The sequence below is a fragment of the Mytilus galloprovincialis genome, chromosome 12 (assembly GCF_965363235.1).
Source record: "Mytilus galloprovincialis chromosome 12, xbMytGall1.hap1.1, whole genome shotgun sequence".
Classification (NCBI taxonomy): Eukaryota; Metazoa; Mollusca; class Bivalvia; order Mytilida; family Mytilidae; genus Mytilus; species Mytilus galloprovincialis.
In genome coordinates this window covers 38,979,946-39,000,610 of record NC_134849.1, presented here as the reverse complement: position 1 = coordinate 39,000,610, position 20,665 = coordinate 38,979,946, and the positions used below count along the sequence as shown (strand labels likewise).

At 33.1% G+C, this 20,665-nt stretch overlaps 1 protein-coding gene across 1 annotated transcript in view; it reads right to left on the bottom strand.

The window, feature by feature from the left end:
- Positions 1–16,119: 16,119 nt before the first annotated feature.
- The window catches only part of LOC143053490 (scavenger receptor cysteine-rich domain-containing protein DMBT1-like), a 37,089-nt gene continuing 32,543 nt past the window's right edge, over positions 16,120–20,665 (bottom strand). The window contains exon 19 of the mRNA XM_076226297.1: positions 16,120–19,091. Coding sequence (XP_076082412.1) covers positions 18,742–19,091 — 350 coding nt within the window. The 3' untranslated portion in view covers positions 16,120–18,741. The remainder of the gene's footprint in view (positions 19,092–20,665) is intronic.

Genomic DNA, 20,665 nt, shown 5'->3' with positions numbered 1-20,665 from the left:
TGCCAAATACAGCTAAGGTAATCTATTGCCTGAAGTAGAAAAGCCTTAGTATTTCAAAAATTCCCATTTTCGTAAACAGTTAATTAATAAATATAACCATATCAATGATAATTCATGTCAGCACAAAAAGTACTGACTACATGGCTGGTGATATCGTCGGGGAAATAAATCTCCACCAGCAGTGCCATCGACCCAGTGGTTGTAAATGAACTCATCATAAATATCAGGACTACATTTTGTATATACGCCAGACGCGCGTTTCGTCTACAAAAAACTCATAAGTGACACTCGAATCCAAAAAGTTAAAAAGGCCAAATTAACTACGAAGTTGAAGAGCATTGAGGACTAAAATACTTAAAAATTTGCCAAATACAGCTAAGTCAATCTATGCCTGAGGTAGAAAAGCCTTAGTATTTCAAAAAATCTAAATTTTGTAAACAGTTAATTTATAAATAGAATCCATATCATTGATAATTCATGTCAGCACACACAGTGCTGACTACTGGGCTGGTGATACCATCGGGGAAATGAATCTCCACCAGCAGTTGCATCGACCTAGTGGTTGTAAATAAACTCATCATAGATTCCAGGACTAAATTTTGTATATACGCCAGACGCGCGTTTCGTCTACAAAAGACTCATCAGGGAAGCTCGAATAAAAAAAGTTAAAAAGGCAAAATTAACTACGAAGTTGAAGAGCATTGAGGACTAAAATACTTAAAAGTTTTTTGCCAAATACAGCTAAGGCAATCTATGCCTGAGGTAGAAAAGCCTTAGTATTTCAAAAATTCCAAATTTTGTAAACAGTTAATTTATAAATATAACCATGTCAATGATAATTCATGTCAGCACAAAAAGTGCTGACTACTGGGTTGTTGATACCGTCGGGGAAATAAATCTCCACCAGCAGTGACATCGACGAAGTGGTTGTAAATAAACTCATCATAGATACCAGGACTAACTTTTGTATATGCATTTCGTCTACAAAAGACGCATCAGTGACACTCGAATCAAAAAAGTTAAAAAGGCCAAATGAACTACGAAGTTGAAAAGCATTGAGGACTAAAATACCTAAAAGTTTTGCCAAATACAGCTAAGTCAATCTATGCCTGAGGTAGAAAAGCCTTAGTATTTCAGAAAATCTAAATTTTGTAAACAGTTAATTTATAAATAGAATCCATATCATTGATAATTCATGTCAGCACACACAGTGCTGACTACTGGGCTGGTGATACCATCGGGGAAATGAATCTCCACCAGCAGTTGCATCGACCTAGTGGTTGTAAATAAACTCATCATAGATTCCAGGACTAAATTTTGTATATACGCCAGACGCGCGTTTCGTCTACAAAAGACTCATCAGGGAAGCTCGAATAAAAAAAGTTAAAAAGGCAAAATTAACTACGAAGTTGAAGAGCATTGAGGACTAAAATACTTAAAAGTTTTTTGCCAAATACAGCTAAGGCAATCTATGCCTGAGGTAGAAAAGCCTTAGTATTTCAAAAATTCCAAATTTTGTAAACAGTTAATTTATAAATATAACCATGTCAATGATAATTCATGTCAGCACAAAAAGTGCTGACTACTGGGTTGTTGATACCGTCGGGGAAATAAATCTCCACCAGCAGTGGCATCGACCAAGTGGTTGTAAATAAACTCATCATAGATACCAGGACTAAATTTTGTATATGCATTTCGTCTACAAAAGACGCATCAGTGACACTCGAATCAAAAAAGTTAAAAAGGCCAAATGAACTACGAAGTTGAAGAGCATTGAGGACTAAAATACCTAAAAGTTTTGCCAAATACAGCTAAGTCAATCTATGCCTGAGGTAGAAAAGCCTTAGTATTTCAAAAAATCTAAATTTTGTAAACAGTTAATTTATAAATAGAATCCATATCATTGATAATTCATGTCAGCACACACAGTGCTGACTACTGGGCTGGTGATACCATCGGGGAAATGAATCTCCACCAGCAGTTGCATCGACCTAGTGGTTGTAAATAAACTCATCATAGATTCCAGGACTAAATTTTGTATATACGCCAGACGCGCGTTTCGTCTACAAAAGACTCATCAGGGAAGCTTGAATCAAAAAAGTTAAAAAGGCAAAATTAACTACGAAGTTGAAGAGCATTGAGGACTAAAATACTTAAAAGTTTGTTGCCAAATACAGCTAAGGCAATCTATGCCTGAGGTAGAAAAGCCTTAGTATTTCAAAAATTCCAAATTTTGTAAACAGTTAATTTATAAATATAACCATGTCAATGATAATTCATGTCAGCACAAAAAGTGCTGACTACTGGGTTGTTGATACCGTCGGGGAAATAAATCTCCACCAGCAGTGGCATCGACCAAGTGGTTGTAAAAAAACTCATCATAGATACCAGGACTAAATTTTGTATATGTATTTCGTCTACAAAAGACGCATCAATGACGCTCGAATCCAAAAAGTTAAAAAAGCCAAATAAACTTCGAAGTTGAAGAGCATTGAGGACTAAAATACCTAAAAGTTTTGCCAAATACAGCTAAGGCAATCTATGCCTGAGGTGGAAGATTATCAATAATAAAGCTATGAAAAATTAAGAGAGAACAATTTCCCACCAGAATTTCGATGGCTAATATATTGAAAACAAGCAAGCTGACCTATATATATGTATATATAGGCGTAAGTTTTTTTCACATGTGCAGATATATATATTCATTAAATAAAATAATAAAATAAGTAAAAAGTAAACAGTTCCATTCTATCGATTTCATCCTTCCATTGGGACTCTTCAGGATAAATGATGTAGAGTCGCTATAGGCGACGTCGTTAAGGAGGTTTATGACGTTCCGTCATTGTTCGTTACTAAACGTTCTGTGGATTTAATTTTGATCGGAACGTTGTTATGAAATAACATTCCATCTCTTTTCTATATGCTTCATTCCGTCTACATTTAGAAATAGGCATTATTTGAAAATGCTTTTTACCACAAATTTCAAGATGGGCACTAATTGGCGAATTTCTGTATTGTTGGTCTTTTATGTGTTCTTTGTGAACTCGCATCCGTTCACAGAGGCTATTCCCGGTCTGTCCAATATAATTTTTGTGACAACCAGGACATGTGACGCAGTAAATAAGGTTTGTTGTCTGACAAGTCATATTGGCGTTCACAGGAAATTTTTTTGCCATCTTTAAATGATTTCATTTTACCCGTTTCTAAATATTTTTTATCTTGGCCACAAACACCGCATCTTGAATCTCCGCAAGACTTTATTTCAAAGTCATTAACCTTCGGTTCGAACCGAGGTCTGATTAAGTGTTTCTTTAAGTTTTTAGGTTGTCTTAGGCTGTAGATTAAGTTTTCTTCCAGTATCAATTTTTTCATAGTTTCACTTTCGTGTAGAATTGGAAGGTTTGATTTAATTGTATTAAAAACGTTTGGTAAATACGGGTCATGTGTACTAACAAACGGTATTTTCTTTAAGGTTTCGTCGGTGTCTTTCACTTTCGGGGTTCGTAATTCTTGAAGTGTCAAGAGTTTATATTTTCGAATTCCACTTTCGATTAAACCCTCTGGGTATAGCTATTGTATCAAAAAACCTTTTAATTCCTTCAAACGTACTTCTCGAATGTTATGGTCATATACTATAGCACAAATCCGTCTGACTATACAGTAAGGTATATTTCGTTTTGTATGTGACGGATGACACGAATGAAAATCTAAGTATTGATGGGTGTCTGTGGATTTATAATAAATATCCGTTGTTATATTTCTGCCTGATTTTAAGATGAGGATATCCAAAAATGGTAATTTGTGTCACTGGTTTCCATGGTGAATTTAATCGACGGATGTAAGGAGTTGATAAGATCTTTAAATTTACATAAATCTTTTTCTGATCTGCTCCAAAATATTATACAGTCATCTAGATATTTTTTCCAAAATTTAATGGCATAATCACAGAAGTTTTGATCGAATTGGACAGATATTTTTCGATACATCTGTTGCTCTAAGTATCCAATCACTAAATTTGCGTATGTGAGGGTAACTTTAGTTCCCGTGGCTGTACCTTTAATTTTTTTGTATTTGTTTCCGTTGAAATAAAATGTATTTTCTTCCAGAACTATTTTGGTAGCTTCTAGTATGAAGTTTGTTTCAAATCTACTGTCAATTTTATCCCGTTTTTCTTCGATCCAGTATTTTACGGCTGTAAGACCTAGATCATGGGGAATATTTGTGTATAGACTTGTAACATCAAAGCTTGTTAATAGTGTTCATTCCGGAACTATGGCAGGAATGTGATTTAAAAATTCCATATCATCTTTGATATAACTTGGAATTGACGGACATTGATAACAAGGTCGATAAAATGACTTAGTCTTTGAGTTTATGATTCCCGTCCGGCTATAATTGGTCTTAATTTCAAATCGGCGGGACGGAATGTTTCAACGTAAATATTGTTTTGATCTCGAACAGTTTTTTTGTATTTGTGCACTTTTATGTACTTTTGGAAGTCCATAAAAATTACTCTTTTCGAATCAAAGTCACACAAGTACGCTATTTCTTTCTCGGTTAAACATTGATTGTAGTCTTTTATCAATTTCTTTAATCTCTTTTTAGTTGCTTTATCCGGGTTATTTGTTATTTGTTTGTAGTATTCCCCATCATTAAGCTGTTCCAAAACTGTTTCTTTATAAAAGTCGGTATCCATAATAATGATGGCTCCTCCTTTATCTGCTTCTTTAATGATAATGGAGTCGTCATCTTTAAGACTTTTTAAATCATCCTGTTCATTTCGGGTTGAATTCTGTTTACATTTACGTGTACGGACGGGAAATTTTGTTATTGTCTCAATGTAAGTATCTAAATAATCATCTTTCCCCGGTCTTGGGGTGTAAGTTGATTTGATTCTTACGAGAGATTTATCATGGTCCTTTTTATTCTTCTTTTAAACGGAGGCGTCTAGAGAAATTGTTGATATCAGCTTTGAACAATTTACCAAACGTTTTTAATACAATAAAATCAAACCTTCCGATTCTACACGAAAGAGAAACTATGAAAAAATTGATACTGGAAGAAAACTTAATCTACAGCCGAAGACAACCTAAAAACTTAAAAAAAACCTTAACCAAAGCTCGGTTCGAACCGAAGGTTAATGACTTTGAAATAAAGTCTTGCGGAGATTCAAGATGCGGTGTTTGTGGACAAGATACGAAATATTTAGAAACGGGTAAAATGAAAGCCTTTAAAGATGGCAAAAACATGTCATGTGAACGCCAATATGACTTGCAAGACAACAAACCTTATTTACTGCGTCACATGTCCTGGTTGTCACGAAAATTATATTGGACAGACCGGGAATAGCCTCTGTGAACGGGTGCGAGTTTACAAAGAACAAATTAAACACCCACAATACAGAACTTCGCCAAGTAGTGCCCATCTTGACATTTGTGGTAAAAAGCATTTTCAAATAATGCCTATTTTTAAATGTAAACGGGATGAAGCATATAGAAAAGAGATGGAACGTTATTTCATAACAACGTTTCGATTAAAATTAAATCCAGAGAACTTTTAATAACGAACAATGACGGAACGTCATAAACCTCCTTAACGACGTCGCCTATAGCGACACTACATCAGTTATCCTGAAAAGTCCCAATGGAAGGATGAAATCGATAGAATGGAACTGTTAACGTTTTACTTATTTTATTATTTTATTTAATGAATATATATATTTGCTTTTTTTGGTTCCTTTTACAATCCCCTATAAATATATCCCAGTATTATGAAAAGCTTGTTATTTTGAAACTTAGTAGCGAATCTCCTTAATTTGACCAATAGGCCAAAGGCCTCACCGAAACACCTAAATGAACTAGTGTTTTTTTTTTCCATAAACGTTAATAAGCCAATAATCTTACAGTTAAAAAACACACACAATTATACATTTTAGGTCAGACAAATATGTATCGGTTATACAGATTTTAATCATGATAGCTGTGTTAAACACATGTCTAACATAGCTCAATATCCCAATTGACAACATCTACAAGAATGATGTGTTTACAAATTGTCTTGATTTCTAGATAGAAATTTTAATGAAAAGTAAAACAACAAAAATGTCGAGAGTAAGGTTGCACTTTGTTAATACAGCTGTTTCTTAAAGCATACCTCTTTTTTGGAGACATAGAATATACATAGATAATTGATTTTGTTTACATACTGGTTCCCAGTTATGATCTCTAGTTTTTTGGATGAGAATTCAAAATTATTCAAAAAATTTTGGATGCCCATTTTGTCAACTTGGTCAATAAGGGGTGGAAAATCTTACCCATTTAACTGAAAGCTCATTTTAAATATGTTTAATTTTTAAATTAAACTATTCAAAATATTATTTTTAAATATATCTTCAGTATCCAATCAGATTTTCAATAAGTCGTAGATGAAGTAACCTGATTTTAACATGTAAACGTGTTAAAACAGTTGAAAACCAGAAAGGTAAAGAAAAATGCCAGAGAGCTGATTACAAGTCTGAAGTACAACAAAAACATAAAATACATGTTATCATTACATTTTTCTGCCAGATAGCAATTTTAAAACAGACATGCTACATGTATATATATTCAGGATCATTAAATTGAAATTTTGGAAAAATTGAGGCGAAAAAATTAATTTCAAAACAATAATAAAAATAAATGGTGAAACAATCCAAGTCACAACTCCGTGATGGGGACCCTCAAAATCAATATTGATTTTCTCCATATCTAATCGATAGAACTGTTTAATTTTCTAAAACAGCATACAATATATATTACAGTGAGTTGACTGTTAGTGTTGCTCTCCTTCAATTGCAATTCATTCAAAATTTTGACCCAATTGCAATTTGTTTTATAAAATCAAATTGTTCAACTGGTCAGAAATTTGAACCAACTGCTGTAGAAAACCACAGACAAGTCATGAAAGTGCAAGGTGATAAAATAAAACATACGTATAAGTATAAGTCATCTGTAAAGATGGTAAAAGTCTTATAATATCCTTTTTATTTTTTAATTGTTTTAGACCTTAAAGAAACTCACCAGATATACCAGGACTAAATTGTGTATATATACGCCAGACGCGCGTCTCGTTTTGTCTACAAAAGACTCTTTAGTGACGCTCGAATGTTAAAAGTTAAAAAAGGTCAAATAAAATACGAAGTTTAAGTGTATTGAGGACTAAAATACCTAAATGTTTTGCCAAATACAGCTCAGGCAATTCATGCCTGAGGTAGAAAATCCTTGGTATTTCAAAAATTCCAGATTTTGTAAACAGTTAATTTATAAATATAACCATATCAATGATAATTCATGTCAGCACAAAAAGTGCTGACTATTTTTGTGCTGACTACTGGACTGGTGATACCGTCGGGGAAATGAATCTCCACCAGCAGTGGCATCGACCCAGTGATTGTAAATAAACTCATCATAGATACCAGGACTAAATTTTGTATATACGCCAGACGCGAGTTTCGTCTACAAAAAACTCATCAGTGACACCCGAATCCTAAAAGGTTAAACAGGCCAAATAAACTACGAAGTTGAAGAGCATTGAGGACTAAAATACCTAAAAGTGTTGCCAAATACAGCTAAGGTAATCTATTGCCTGAAGTAGAAAAGCCTTAGTATTTCAAAAATTCCCATTTTCGTAAACAGTTAATTAATAAATATAACCATATCAATGATAATTCATGTCAGCACAAAAAGTACTGACTACATGGCTGGTGATATCGTCGGGGAAATAAATCTCCACCAGCAGTGCCATCGACCCAGTGGTTGTAAATGAACTCATCATAAATATCAGGACTACATTTTGTATATACGCCAGACGCGCGTTTCGTCTACAAAAAACTCATAAGTGACACTCGAATCCAAAAAGTTAAAAAGGCCAAATTAACTACGAAGTTGAAGAGCATTGAGGACTAAAATACTTAAAAATTTGCCAAATACAGCTAAGTCAATCTATGCCTGAGGTAGAAAAGCCTTAGTATTTCAAAAAATCTAAATTTTGTAAACAGTTAATTTATAAATAGAATCCATATCATTGATAATTCATGTCAGCACACACAGTGCTGACTACTGGGCTGGTGATACCATCGGGGAAATGAATCTCCACCAGCAGTTGCATCGACCTAGTGGTTGTAAATAAACTCATCATAGATTCCAGGACTAAATTTTGTATATACGCCAGACGCGCGTTTCGTCTACAAAAGACTCATCAGGGAAGCTCGAATAAAAAAAGTTAAAAAGGCAAAATTAACTACGAAGTTGAAGAGCATTGAGGACTAAAATACTTAAAAGTTTTTTGCCAAATACAGCTAAGGCAATCTATGCCTGAGGTAGAAAAGCCTTAGTATTTCAAAAATTCCAAATTTTGTAAACAGTTAATTTATAAATATAACCATGTCAATGATAATTCATGTCAGCACAAAAAGTGCTGACTACTGGGTTGTTGATACCGTCGGGGAAATAAATCTCCACCAGCAGTGACATCGACGAAGTGGTTGTAAATAAACTCATCATAGATACCAGGACTAACTTTTGTATATGCATTTCGTCTACAAAAGACGCATCAGTGACACTCGAATCAAAAAAGTTAAAAAGGCCAAATGAACTACGAAGTTGAAAAGCATTGAGGACTAAAATACCTAAAAGTTTTGCCAAATACAGCTAAGTCAATCTATGCCTGAGGTAGAAAAGCCTTAGTATTTCAGAAAATCTAAATTTTGTAAACAGTTAATTTATAAATAGAATCCATATCATTGATAATTCATGTCAGCACACACAGTGCTGACTACTGGGCTGGTGATACCATCGGGGAAATGAATCTCCACCAGCAGTTGCATCGACCTAGTGGTTGTAAATAAACTCATCATAGATTCCAGGACTAAATTTTGTATATACGCCAGACGCGCGTTTCGTCTACAAAAGACTCATCAGGGAAGCTCGAATAAAAAAAGTTAAAAAGGCAAAATTAACTACGAAGTTGAAGAGCATTGAGGACTAAAATACTTAAAAGTTTTTTGCCAAATACAGCTAAGGCAATCTATGCCTGAGGTAGAAAAGCCTTAGTATTTCAAAAATTCCAAATTTTGTAAACAGTTAATTTATAAATATAACCATGTCAATGATAATTCATGTCAGCACAAAAAGTGCTGACTACTGGGTTGTTGATACCGTCGGGGAAATAAATCTCCACCAGCAGTGGCATCGACCAAGTGGTTGTAAATAAACTCATCATAGATACCAGGACTAAATTTTGTATATGCATTTCGTCTACAAAAGACGCATCAGTGACACTCGAATCAAAAAAGTTAAAAAGGCCAAATGAACTACGAAGTTGAAGAGCATTGAGGACTAAAATACCTAAAAGTTTTGCCAAATACAGCTAAGTCAATCTATGCCTGAGGTAGAAAAGCCTTAGTATTTCAAAAAATCTAAATTTTGTAAACAGTTAATTTATAAATAGAATCCATATCATTGATAATTCATGTCAGCACACACAGTGCTGACTACTGGGCTGGTGATACCATCGGGGAAATGAATCTCCACCAGCAGTTGCATCGACCTAGTGGTTGTAAATAAACTCATCATAGATTCCAGGACTAAATTTTGTATATACGCCAGACGCGCGTTTCGTCTACAAAAGACTCATCAGGGAAGCTTGAATCAAAAAAGTTAAAAAGGCAAAATTAACTACGAAGTTGAAGAGCATTGAGGACTAAAATACTTAAAAGTTTGTTGCCAAATACAGCTAAGGCAATCTATGCCTGAGGTAGAAAAGCCTTAGTATTTCAAAAATTCCAAATTTTGTAAACAGTTAATTTATAAATATAACCATGTCAATGATAATTCATGTCAGCACAAAAAGTGCTGACTACTGGGTTGTTGATACCGTCGGGGAAATAAATCTCCACCAGCAGTGGCATCGACCAAGTGGTTGTAAAAAAACTCATCATAGATACCAGGACTAAATTTTGTATATGTATTTCGTCTACAAAAGACGCATCAATGACGCTCGAATCCAAAAAGTTAAAAAAGCCAAATAAACTTCGAAGTTGAAGAGCATTGAGGACTAAAATACCTAAAAGTTTTGCCAAATACAGCTAAGGCAATCTATGCCTGAGGTGGAAGATTATCAATAATAAAGCTATGAAAAATTAAGAGAGAACAATTTCCCACCAGAATTTCGATGGCTAATATATTGAAAACAAGCAAGCTGACCTATATATATGTATATATAGGCGTAAGTTTTTTTCACATGTGCAGATATATATATTCATTAAATAAAATAATAAAATAAGTAAAAAGTTAACAGTTCCATTCTATCGATTTCATCCTTCCATTGGGACTCTTCAGGATAAATGATGTAGAGTCGCTATAGGCGACGTCGTTAAGGAGGTTTATGACGTTCCGTCATTGTTCGTTACTAAACGTTCTGTGGATTTAATTTTGATCGGAACGTTGTTATGAAATAACATTCCATCTCTTTTCTATATGCTTCATTCCGTCTACATTTAGAAATAGGCATTATTTGAAAATGCTTTTTACCACAAATTTCAAGATGGGCACTAATTGGCGAATTTCTGTATTGTTGGTCTTTTATGTGTTCTTTGTGAACTCGCATCCGTTCACAGAGGCTATTCCCGGTCTGTCCAATATACTTTTTGTGACAACCAGGACATGTGACGCAGTAAATAAGGTTTGTTGTCTGACAAGTCATATTGGCGTTCACAGGAAATTTTTTTGCCATCTTTAAATGATTTCATTTTACCCGTTTCTAAATATTTTTTATCTTGGCCACAAACACCGCATCTTGAATCTCCGCAAGACTTTATTTCAAAGTCATTAACCTTCGGTTCGAACCGAGGTCTGATTAAGTGTTTCTTTAAGTTTTTAGGTTGTCTTAGGCTGTAGATTAAGTTTTCTTCCAGTATCAATTTTTTCATAGTTTCACTTTCGTGTAGAATTGGAAGGTTTGATTTAATTGTATTAAAAACGTTTGGTAAATACGGGTCATGTGTACTAACAAACGGTATTTTCTTTAAGGTTTCGTCGGTGTCTTTCACTTTCGGGGTTCGTAATTCTTGAAGTGTCAAGAGTTTATATTTTCGAATTCCACTTTCGATTAAACCCTCTGGGTATAGCTATTGTATCAAAAAACCTTTTAATTCCTTCAAACGTACTTCTCGAATGTTATGGTCATATACTATAGCACAAATCCGTCTGACTATACAGTAAGGTATATTTCGTTTTGTATGTGACGGATGACACGAATGAAAATCTAAGTATTGATGGGTGTCTGTGGATTTATAATAAATATCCGTTGTTATATTTCTGCCTGATTTTAAGATGAGGATATCCAAAAATGGTAATTTGTGTCACTGGTTTCCATGGTGAATTTAATCGACGGATGTAAGGAGTTGATAAGATCTTTAAATTTACATAAATCTTTTTCTGATCTGCTCCAAAATATTATACAGTCATCTAGATATTTTTTCCAAAATTTAATGGCATAATCACAGAAGTTTTGATCGAATTGGACAGATATTTTTCGATACATCTGTTGCTCTAAGTATCCAATCACTAAATTTGCGTATGTGAGGGTAACTTTAGTTCCCGTGGCTGTACCTTTAATTTTTTTGTATTTGTTTCCGTTGAAATAAAATGTATTTTCTTCCAGAACTATTTTGGTAGCTTCTAGTATGAAGTTTGTTTCAAATCTACTGTCAATTTTATCCCGTTTTTCTTCGATCCAGTATTTTACGGCTGTAAGACCTAGATCATGGGGAATATTTGTGTATAGACTTGTAACATCAAAGCTTGTTAATAGTGTTCATTCCGGAACTATGGCAGGAATGTGATTTAAAAATTCCATATCATCTTTGATATAACTTGGAATTGACGGACATTGATAACAAGGTCGATAAAATGACTTAGTCTTTGAGTTTATGATTCCCGTCCGGCTATAATTGGTCTTAATTTCAAATCGGCGGGACGGAATGTTTCAACGTAAATATTGTTTTGATCTCGAACAGTTTTTTTGTATTTGTGCACTTTTATGTACTTTTGGAAGTCCATAAAAATTACTCTTTTCGAATCAAAGTCACACAAGTACGCTATTTCTTTCTCGGTTAAACATTGATTGTAGTCTTTTATCAATTTCTTTAATCTCTTTTTAGTTGCTTTATCCGGGTTATTTGTTATTTGTTTGTAGTATTCCCCATCATTAAGCTGTTCCAAAACTGTTTCTTTATAAAAGTCGGTATCCATAATAATGATGGCTCCTCCTTTATCTGCTTCTTTAATGATAATGGAGTCGTCATCTTTAAGACTTTTTAAATCATCCTGTTCATTTCGGGTTGAATTCTGTTTACATTTACGTGTACGGACGGGAAATTTTGTTATTGTCTCAATGTAAGTATCTAAATAATCATCTTTCCCCGGTCTTGGGGTGTAAGTTGATTTGATTCTTACGAGAGATTTATCATGGTCCTTTTTATTCTTCTTTTAAACGGAGGCGTCTAGAGAAATTGTTGATATCAGCTTTGAACAATTTACCAAACGTTTTTAATACAATAAAATCAAACCTTCCGATTCTACACGAAAGAGAAACTATGAAAAAATTGATACTGGAAGAAAACTTAATCTACAGCCGAAGACAACCTAAAAACTTAAAAAAAACCTTAACCAAAGCTCGGTTCGAACCGAAGGTTAATGACTTTGAAATAAAGTCTTGCGGAGATTCAAGATGCGGTGTTTGTGGACAAGATACGAAATATTTAGAAACGGGTAAAATGAAAGCCTTTAAAGATGGCAAAAACATGTCATGTGAACGCCAATATGACTTGCAAGACAACAAACCTTATTTACTGCGTCACATGTCCTGGTTGTCACGAAAATTATATTGGACAGACCGGGAATAGCCTCTGTGAACGGGTGCGAGTTTACAAAGAACAAATTAAACACCCACAATACAGAACTTCGCCAAGTAGTGCCCATCTTGACATTTGTGGTAAAAAGCATTTTCAAATAATGCCTATTTTTAAATGTAAACGGGATGAAGCATATAGAAAAGAGATGGAACGTTATTTCATAACAACGTTTCGATTAAAATTAAATCCAGAGAACTTTTAATAACGAACAATGACGGAACGTCATAAACCTCCTTAACGACGTCGCCTATAGCGACACTACATCAGTTATCCTGAAAAGTCCCAATGGAAGGATGAAATCGATAGAATGGAACTGTTAACGTTTTACTTATTTTATTATTTTATTTAATGAATATATATATTTGCTTTTTTTGGTTCCTTTTACAATCCCCTATAAATATATCCCAGTATTATGAAAAGCTTGTTATTTTGAAACTTAGTAGCGAATCTCCTTAATTTGACCAATAGGCCAAAGGCCTCACCGAAACACCTAAATGAACTAGTGTTTTTTTTTTTCCATAAACGTTAATAAGCCAATAATCTTACAGTTAAAAAACACACACAATTATACATTTTAGGTCAGACAAATATGTATCGGTTATACAGATTTTAATCATGATAGCTGTGTTAAACACATGTCTAACATAGCTCAGTATCCCAATTGACAACATCTACAAGAATGATGTGTTTACAAATTGTCTTGATTTCTAGATAGAAATTTTAATGAAAAGTAAAACAACAAAAATGTCGAGAGTAAGGTTGCACTTTGTTAATACAGCTGTTTCTTAAAGCATACCTCTTTTTTGGAGACATAGAATATACATAGATAATTGATTTTGTTTACATACTGGTTCCCAGTTATGATCTCTAGTTTTTTGGATGAGAATTCAAAATTATTCAAAAAATTTTGGATGCCCATTTTGTCAACTTGGTCAATAAGGGGTGGAAAATCTTACCCATTTAACTGAAAGCTCATTTTAAATATGTTTAATTTTTAAATTAAACTATTCAAAATATTATTTTTAAATATATCTTCAGTATCCAATCAGATTTTCAATAAGTCGTAGATGAAGTAACCTGATTTTAACATGTAAACGTGTTAAAACAGTTGAAAACCAGAAAGGTAAAGAAAAATGCCAGAGAGCTGATTACAAGTCTGAAGTACAACAAAAACATAAAATACATGTTATCATTACATTTTTCTGCCAGATAGCAATTTTAAAACAGACATGCTACATGTATATATATTCAGGATCATTAAATTGAAATTTTGGAAAAATTGAGGCGAAAAAATTAATTTCAAAACAATAATAAAAATAAATGGTGAAACAATCCAAGTCACAACTCCGTGATGGGGACCCTCAAAATCAATATTGATTTTCTCCATATCTAATCGATAGAACTGTTTAATTTTCTAAAACAGCATACAATATATATTACAGTGAGTTGACTGTTAGTGTTGCTCTCCTTCAATTGCAATTCATTCAAAATTTTGACCCAATTGCAATTTGTTTTATAAAATCAAATTGTTCAACTGGTCAGAAATTTGAACCAACTGCTGTAGAAAACCACAGACAAGTCATGAAAGTGCAAGGTGATAAAATAAAACATACTTACAATCCTATAAGACTTTTACTCCACTTTAATGATGTTGTGACAAAATTAGTTTATCAGTTTGTATAGTTATATTATATTCATTTCCATGCTGAAGGGGAACTGTTTATTTTGAATTGCTATTAAATTGTCCAAACTAAGCTTTCATATAGTTTATCTTTCTAAAAGTATTCTATATTTATAAGAATCAGATATCATTTTAAATAAAACATCATATATTCAGTAAAATATGTGTGAAATAACAATATGCTATTGATAAGTTTTCAGGGGAGATAACCTAAAATAGACAAGGATTGTGCCTGATATTCTTATGATGAAATCATAATCTTTCAATCAGTTTAATTGAAGTCTGGAGCTGGCATGTCAGTTAACTGCTAGTAGTCTGTTGTTATTTATGTATTATTGTCATTTTGTTTATTTTCTTTGGTTACATCTTCTGACATCAGACTCGGACTTCTCTTGAATTGAATTTTAAATGTGCGTATTGTTATGCATTTACTTTTCTACATTGGCTAGAGGTATAGGGGGAGGGTTGAGATCTCATAAACATGTTTAACCCGCCGCATTTTTGCGCCTGTCCCAAGTCAGGAGCCTCTGGCCTTTGTTAGTCTTGTATTTTTTTAATTTTAGTTTCTTGCGTGCAATTCGGAAATTAGTATGGCGTCTATTATCACTGAACTAGTATATATTTGTTTAGGGGCCAGCTGAAGGACGCCTCCGGGTGCGGGAATGTCTCGCTACATTGAAGACCTGTTAGTGACCTTCTGCTGTTGTTTTTTCTATGGTCGGGTTGTTGTCTCTTTGACACATTCCCCATTTCCATTCTCAATTTATATTTATAAGAATCCGACATTATGTGAATTAAAACATTTCATTTTCAGTAAAATATGTGTAAAATTGCAATATATGTTTGTAGGGAGTTTCCATGGGGGAGATAATAACTTTTCTTTCAAAAAGTCTTTATTCAAAAGAATAATATTTTAGGTTATCTCCCCTGAAAACTTATCAATAGCATATTGTTATTTCACACATATTTTACTGAATATATGATGTTTTATTTAAAATGATATCTGATTCTTATAAATATAGAATACTTTTAAAAAGAAAAAATTATATGAAAGCTTAGTTTGGACAATTTTATAGCAATTCAAAATAAACAGTTCCTCTTCAGCATGGAAATGACTATAATATATCTATATAAACTGATAAACTAATTGTGTCACAACATCATAAAAGTGGAGTTAAAGTCTTATAGGATTGTAAGTATGTTTTATTTTATCACCTTGCACTTTCACATTTTGACTGAACAATTTGTTCAATATTCTGACCAGTTGAACAATTTGGTTTAATAAAACAAATTGCAATTGGGTCAAAATTTTGAATGAGTTGCAATTGGTGGAGAGCAACACTAACAGTCAACTCACTGTAAAGATTATTACAGGAATGAATGAAAAAAATTGAGTCTACCAATTGATGGAATTTTGTTATAATTGAAGCCAAGCCGTAGCGTAGCGTTAGCGAGAAAAGTTTAAAAAAAACACAATTCTCTCCATATTATTGTTTTTATTATAAAAATCAATATATCAATATATACAGTTTTATTTCAAGAATATATGTACCAGAGATTAACTTTTTCATTTCATAGCAGTGAATACTTCATATAAACACCAATACGCTTATAATTTTCCGTCAGTATTTTGCAGTACATGATAGGAAATAAATTACAAGAGCGCGCCATTTTTCAGTTGACGTCGGCCGACGCAAAATAGTCTAATTTTCGGCATAGGGCTACTGAGCTCCGCCGAATCACATTTTTGCCGAAAAGGCACATCCGGTTGTCCTACTGCTGTCGATATTCAAAAAGTAAGCCGCAATTCCTATATCTGCCTTTTTGTCATCGCAGCATAAACAAATACAGGCTAGAGATACAAAAATATCTCAACAAAAGTTACATTAGTGTAGTTATATCCTGAATGTATACTAAATATTCAATATTGCTAGAAACCGCTGAATAATTAAGGAAACTAGTGGCCCAAGGGGCAAAAAAAAAAACCAAGAGAAATTGTTTACCCCCTGAGGCATAAACCAAGTAATTTAACTTGTAAATGCTCTATTTTTTTCTGATTTTAAAAGGTATTTATATAGAAAACAATAAATGTACTTGGAATTTTTTCAAAAATTAAATGTTAGCAGTCATTTCTATAACCTGTTAGGTGTATGTATACATCAGTCTGGTATCTGCATATATTCAACTATAGCAAATACGACTTTATACTAACACTTCTAGCTCATATATTGGCTAAATTATGTCAGAAATATGGTTAGAGATGGTGCTGTTGTGACAAGAATTCTAATCTGACCATTTGAGGCAAAAATTGTGAGCTTTCACTGAAAAATAGTCATTCAGCTGTTGTTTACTCTATGGTCGGGTTGTTGTCGCTTTGAAACATTCCCTATTTCCTTTCTCAATTGTATACAGTAAAATGTGGACTGGAGATACAGACAGATACTATTGAAAACTGAATTATATTGGAAATGTTTATCCCATATGCATTTCAAGTTAATATAATGCTAGGTTTTAAAATTAAATTGTCTGGTTTGTTATAAATAATGATACATAGATGACTTCTGTTTACTATGAATCTGAAAATGAGACAGAAGAAGCTGTTCCTATATTTTCCTTAATGTAAAGTCCCAGTGGATATATAATGGGAATCCAATCATTAAATATTGAATTGAAAGTCAAGAAAGCATCATCAACCCTGGTCAGTACTCAAAGCAATTAATCACCAGCAAGTGCCTTCTAAAATTGATTGAGCTATCACAGAATTGTATCAGAAATTATTTTATTTACGGTAGCAGAAACAGTTGTATAGTATATACTAAAAAAACGTCAATTAGAGAGAATGTTAAATTAAAAAGAAAATACTAGTTCTACACTGATGAAAGAAATGATTCCTGTCTTTGAACATCTATTGATATATTCCTGTTGCGAAATATTTGACACAAAACATGTATATCAGCTAAGAAACGTTATTAGAGGGTATGTGTCAATATACAGATGTACATGCAAATTGTCTATTGTACATTTAAAGCAAAGCACATATTGTTATCCTTAAATAATTAAATACGTATAAACCATGCTTATTCACAGTTTAAGAAAATAATTGATTGCAAAAAACAGTGCTTAATCATGTTAATGTTGAATAAAAAGAAGAAATATCTGGTATCTTTTTTTTCTGAAATTCGTTTGGTCTTATGAATAATAACCCATCATGTTGTACAACAAACAATAACATATGATGCAATGGAAGCTGGTGATTTCTATTAATATAAAGAAACAAGTGCACTACATCATGTACGTGTATTTGCAATATGAAAATAAATTTGAGGCATCGTGACCCTAACATTTTTTTTTTTATTTTGAATAACTAACCCAGAGGCATTTGACACGACATATTGCTTTATTTGTTATTAAAATCAGGCAGATTTGTATTTTGAAACAATGTGAACTAAATATCAGTAATCTATCTTTAATATGTATCTAAACGTTCAGCGGTTATGTTCTTGAAAAATAGTTGCGCCGAAAATTGCAAGTACTGTATATTACAACATTTGTGTCGATAATTTTTGTTGAGGGAATTATGATCTACAGAAATATATGTTTCAGGATAGATGCATCAAGCAAATTTCATTGAACTCTTAATTGAATATATGACACGAATCACTCCCCCTCCCCCTCCCAAAAAAATAAAAATATATATTGGCAACAAAACATACATAAAAATGATAGGACAGATATATTTGTCACGGTCAAAATACATAAATGTTTAGTCCTTAATGTACAAATGAAAGATAAGTGTACCAATTAACCACATATCATGGAAATCGTACTTAAATATGTGACGACACTATCTATGATTAAGTGCATAGCAACTATAACAACATATAGTACTCAAAATTATGGAACTTTCTTATTTACAAATACTTAACACCACATAAGCTATTTCGCAAAGTTTGACAACATTTACAGTTCAAAAGTAAGAGGAGTACATCAAAGCTAGTTTCGCAGGTGTCAATGTTAATTGGACATAAGAAGTCACTGTTTTGATATGCCAACTAGGACAATTGTTATCGGCAACTTCATATTCGTCTTGGATTGCAAACTGTTTTGATCATGTATATGTATCAAGAGGAGGATCGCTGATAACATATGTTGGTTCTCCCCTAGAAGCATTTAGCTCCAAATAATCTGAACGTGTATTAATTATATTTATTGCATTTAAAGCATCCTGATCTATATAGGCATATTCATGTTCCTGATCTATGTTCAACACAGGCATTTCTCGATGGTCAGGTTCTTCAAAGTATCTTCTCGGTCTTGAAGGACAGTATCGACGTCGACCCAAGACGATAAGTATCACGACAACAGCAACAATTATAACAACAACAACACCAACTATAACAAAAACAACAACATCAACACCATTAGTTGGACTTCGTATGTTCTCATTCGGTGTGACACCTGCGGATTAAAAAGAAAATATTTTTTGTTGAACTGCCTTGAATTAGTTAAACCTACACCCCTTTTTCAGAAATGTCACTCTTGATTTTGAGGACCAGCATCTTCGCTAGCCAGAGGTTACGACCCACTTCTCTCCTCTCCACCCTTGGCAAATTGAGAAAGAATTTTGGAGACACAAGGTAATGATTTTCATAGATTGCAGTCGAAACTCGCTGCAACTAATCAAAAACGCTTATAACATGATCACGTGTAAATGTAAAAAGTGTATGTGAACAAGTGCCACGTGCTTATTGTGCAACAGGTCCTTACATCCCTAAACATACGACTATATTAAGCGACAATTTGAATGTTTTTAATCAATTTAAAGAAGTTCCTGGATATGTTTATTGCACAAATTCATGAATTTTAACGTATATTTTCGTTTCCTGCTTTACTGATTGTGTAGAATCTAGACGCTACCGGATGTTTACGTCCAAATTAAAGAGTTCATATTCTACCGTTGGTCAATAATAATGTATTCGAAATGGACGTGACTTGATTCGGCCGATAGATGGAGCAACATTGTTATCACAAATGTTGGCTTAATCTGCCAATGGTGGAGAGGAGAAAAGTAGATCATAACCCTTGACTAGCGAAGATGGAGAAGTGGATTAATTGGTGAAAATGTTTTACCTTCACAATTGCACACTTATTTCCTGCATCGTCCTGATTTTGCCAGACAGAATATTAATTTTTTCCATCGTGTCTAAATAATTTATATTGTCTATGGCTGAAAAAAATAAAATCCCAAAATTCCCAATCCCCAAAAAGTGTTTATATCGAATTAATACTGACTAAAAGACAATGCATTAATCATGCATATTATATCATTGCAAAAGATTTTCCGAAATTTAATGGGATCTCTCAATTCGACGTAACGTGTAAGCAATCGTCGATATGGGAGGATAATTTTAAAAATTAGAAAGCACAAATCTTGTGATTTATGTTAAAAAAAATGTTCCTGGTTACTAATCTGCTCATAGCTGTGATGGTGTACTATGCATACTCGTGGGATGATTATCAAGCTCAAAATATTCCAAATCTGTAGAATGTGCTCACCAGGAATTAACCATTTGTTCTGTGTTCTTAAAGCTTTGTCACCAGCACCGATTCTTTTTATAGTTAAGAAAAATAATCAAATACATTTCTTTGTGATGAGAATGTCATCCATCAACAGTTTGCCCATTTTTGTTTTACATTATTATAGAATGAAGAACGGATACAATCGTCTGTTAATACCGGACATTCTCAATAATTTAAAATTAATACAGCCGGGCATATCACGATATATACATTAATCATTTTTGTTAGTATTAAGAATATCGTATTTTTTTTTTAAATCGACCATCAATTCCATGAACACATGTGGATTTCTATTCATAATCTGATATAGCACATACTTCCTGAATCTTGTTTATTATTTTTGTATGCTTCAATCCTAAAAAAATGTATTTAAGTTACCATATTTCTTTTATTTTTAGGTGACATTTGTTTTTAAATTAAGCATTTAATTTGCATTGACTGCGGTCACTTTA